The sequence below is a fragment of the Theobroma umbraticum genome, unplaced genomic scaffold (assembly GCF_002168275.2).
Source record: "Theobroma umbraticum cultivar Fairchild unplaced genomic scaffold, ASM216827v3 scaffold_86.0, whole genome shotgun sequence".
Lineage (NCBI taxonomy): Eukaryota > Viridiplantae > Streptophyta > Magnoliopsida > Malvales > Malvaceae > Theobroma > Theobroma umbraticum.
The window spans coordinates 2,313,905-2,316,403 of NW_018397263.1; the positions used below are offsets into that span (position 1 = coordinate 2,313,905).

At 22.6% G+C, this 2,499-nt stretch overlaps 2 protein-coding genes across 2 annotated transcripts in view; both read left to right on the top strand.

Annotated features, from left to right (window-relative positions):
- Positions 1-2,049: 2,049 nt before the first annotated feature.
- The window catches only part of LOC110420248 (shikimate O-hydroxycinnamoyltransferase-like), a 2,199-nt gene continuing 1,749 nt past the window's right edge, over positions 2,050-2,499 (top strand). The window contains exons 1-2 of the mRNA XM_021433494.1: positions 2,050-2,164; positions 2,260-2,499. The exon at positions 2,260-2,499 is cut by the window's right edge and continues 182 nt beyond it. Of these exons, the coding sequence (XP_021289169.1) occupies positions 2,271-2,499 (229 nt within the window). The 5' untranslated portion in view covers positions 2,050-2,164; positions 2,260-2,270. The remainder of the gene's footprint in view (positions 2,165-2,259) is intronic.
- The window catches only part of LOC110420250 (shikimate O-hydroxycinnamoyltransferase-like), an 8,484-nt gene continuing 8,133 nt past the window's right edge, over positions 2,149-2,499 (top strand). Inside the window, exon 1 of the mRNA XM_089784209.1 lies at positions 2,149-2,164. The gene's annotated coding sequence lies outside the window, so the exon portion shown is untranslated. The remainder of the gene's footprint in view (positions 2,165-2,499) is intronic.

Sequence of the window (2,499 nt, forward strand, 5' to 3'; positions counted from 1 at the left end):
ACAAAGCCCTATGGTTTTATGTGTTTTTCCTGTCTAGGAGACGGGCGGAGCGTCCCTTTATAATGGGGGCGTAGCCCCCAAAGTTTTTAAATTTTTTTATATATTATATATTATATATTATATATTTTTAATAATTTTTAAAATAATTTTTATTAAATAATTAATATAATTAAAAATAATAAAATAATCTTACAAATTCCCTTCCATTTTATTTACATTTTTAAATTTTTTAAATTTTTTAAATTTGACCGTCCATATTTTTCTCTTTTCTTTCCTGTTCTTACATTGTCAAAATATATAAAAAAAAAGTTTTTATTTGATATATTTATATTTATATTATTATTATTATTTATATTTATTTATTTTTTTTAATTTTATTCTATTTGTTCATATATTTTAAGTTTTTATAGATTTTTTTTAAAATTTTTTACAAATTATCAATCATAATTTTTACAAATCTCCTACTTGTTATTAATTTTTATTTTTTGTTATGTGAATTTTATTTTTAATAATTTTAATTTTTAAAATTGAAAAAATTATTGCATATGTAATTCTTAAATATAAGTTCTTGTGTTGCATTATTGGTTATTATTTAAAATTTTACTAATATATTATTTTTATTAATCCTAATTATAAAAGAAAAAATTATTTTGAGTATATATTTTTAATGTGCTTTACGTTTTATATTTAGTTGAAAGGAAATTATCTTGAGTATAAGAAGAAATTATTAATTATGTATATCGTATTTAACTATTTATATTTTATGTATTATAGTTTAATATTTAGTATTATAAACTTAAATATAATATAATAAGAATTTGAATGTTGACTACATTAATTTTTAGTCGTTTATATTGAGAAAGGTAAAATTTCGAAACAAAATGGATGATAAGTTTCTTACAAATAATTTAGTTGTTTATATTAAAAAGGATATTGTCATTGTCGAATAAAGTTTTTCTAGAACACTATTATAAGTTTTTTTTATTTTTTTATTTACATGTTATATAAAATTATTTTTTATTATAAATCTTTTGATTATTAATAGTTAAGTTTAATAAATTAGTTTTAAAAAATTTTAACTTTTATTCTTCTTAGCCTTAAGCTCTTCTAATAAAAATTAGCTAACTCCGCTTCTACTAGGAGATAATATTTTTATGTGGTTTTTTCTTTTCTCGGTACAAAAGCAGATCTTATTTTATATATATATACATTTTTAAATAACTTTTTTAAGTATATATTTAAATAACTCTCAACATATTTCTTAATATATAATATCTTTTTAAAATAAAATATACATTTTTTATATTAATTTATTAATTAAAAATTGAGAAACACTCAAAATCAAAATGGGCATTTAATTTTTTAAAACTTTCTTATTTAAAATCATTGAAACTCATAAAGATAATTTTTAATGTATCAACTTAAAAATAAATAAATAAATGATTTTTTAATAATTAATTAAAATGAAATTTATAAAATATTTATCAATTGTATTATATGATTCACAGTACCAAACGTTTTTTATATTTAATTAAATATAATATAATTATAAAAATATTTTATTTTATTTTTTATTAATATCATATCAATATAGTACAATATGTGTCACATTTTTTCTTTTGTGTAAAAGAATCCAGCCACTCAATCGCTTGGCTTCTAATGTTACACGCATGATTGCAACAAATCTTTCTCAAAGAGAAAGCTTGTGCTAGCAAAAAAACAATGATTTGTTTTCTTTTTTTCTTTGATTTTCAACAAAGAATCAAAAAAGTTTTTTTTAAAAAACATTTAATGTGACATTAAGGTGACATGTATAGACAATAAAGAAAAGATTGACACGATTAAAGGCTACACAGCACCCATCATTTCATTACTTTAAATGTTGATTAGGCAAATAAATAATTGGAACCCTAGTGATCAAAGTCTATTCAGAGGAACTTACTTATCTTATTTTATTTTTTCATCTTTGCTATGTTCAATTCGTCTTTTCACCTATTGGTCGTTTATAAGATTGAAGCAACGACGAGATTTCACCACTCAGAGCACAATCTCCTCTCTCCACTTTTACCTCTTCTTTGTTTATCTTACGACCACGATCTATTTTCAAGGTTTCGTTATAATTTCCCACCAATATTTAAGGCTCCGTTTCTTCTACTGTTATAAGGTATTCTTACTAAGCGTCGAAGGTTTTGTATACCAAAACGGCAGATTCATGAATTTCTTCTTTTTTATGTTCATTGACTCAATAATTTATTGTAGGCGGATTAAAGATGGAGGTTACCATGAAGGAGTCATCAATGGTATGTCCGGCTGAAGAAACTCCAAACCAAAGGCTATGGGTCTCTAACTTGGACTTAGTGGTGACAAGATACCATATTAGTACTGTATACTTCTACAAGCCAAATGGTTCTTCTGATTTTTTCGACATAAAAGTGTTGAAGGAGTCGTTAGGTAAGGTTCTGGTGCCATTTTACCCCATAGCTGGAAGGTTGGGATATG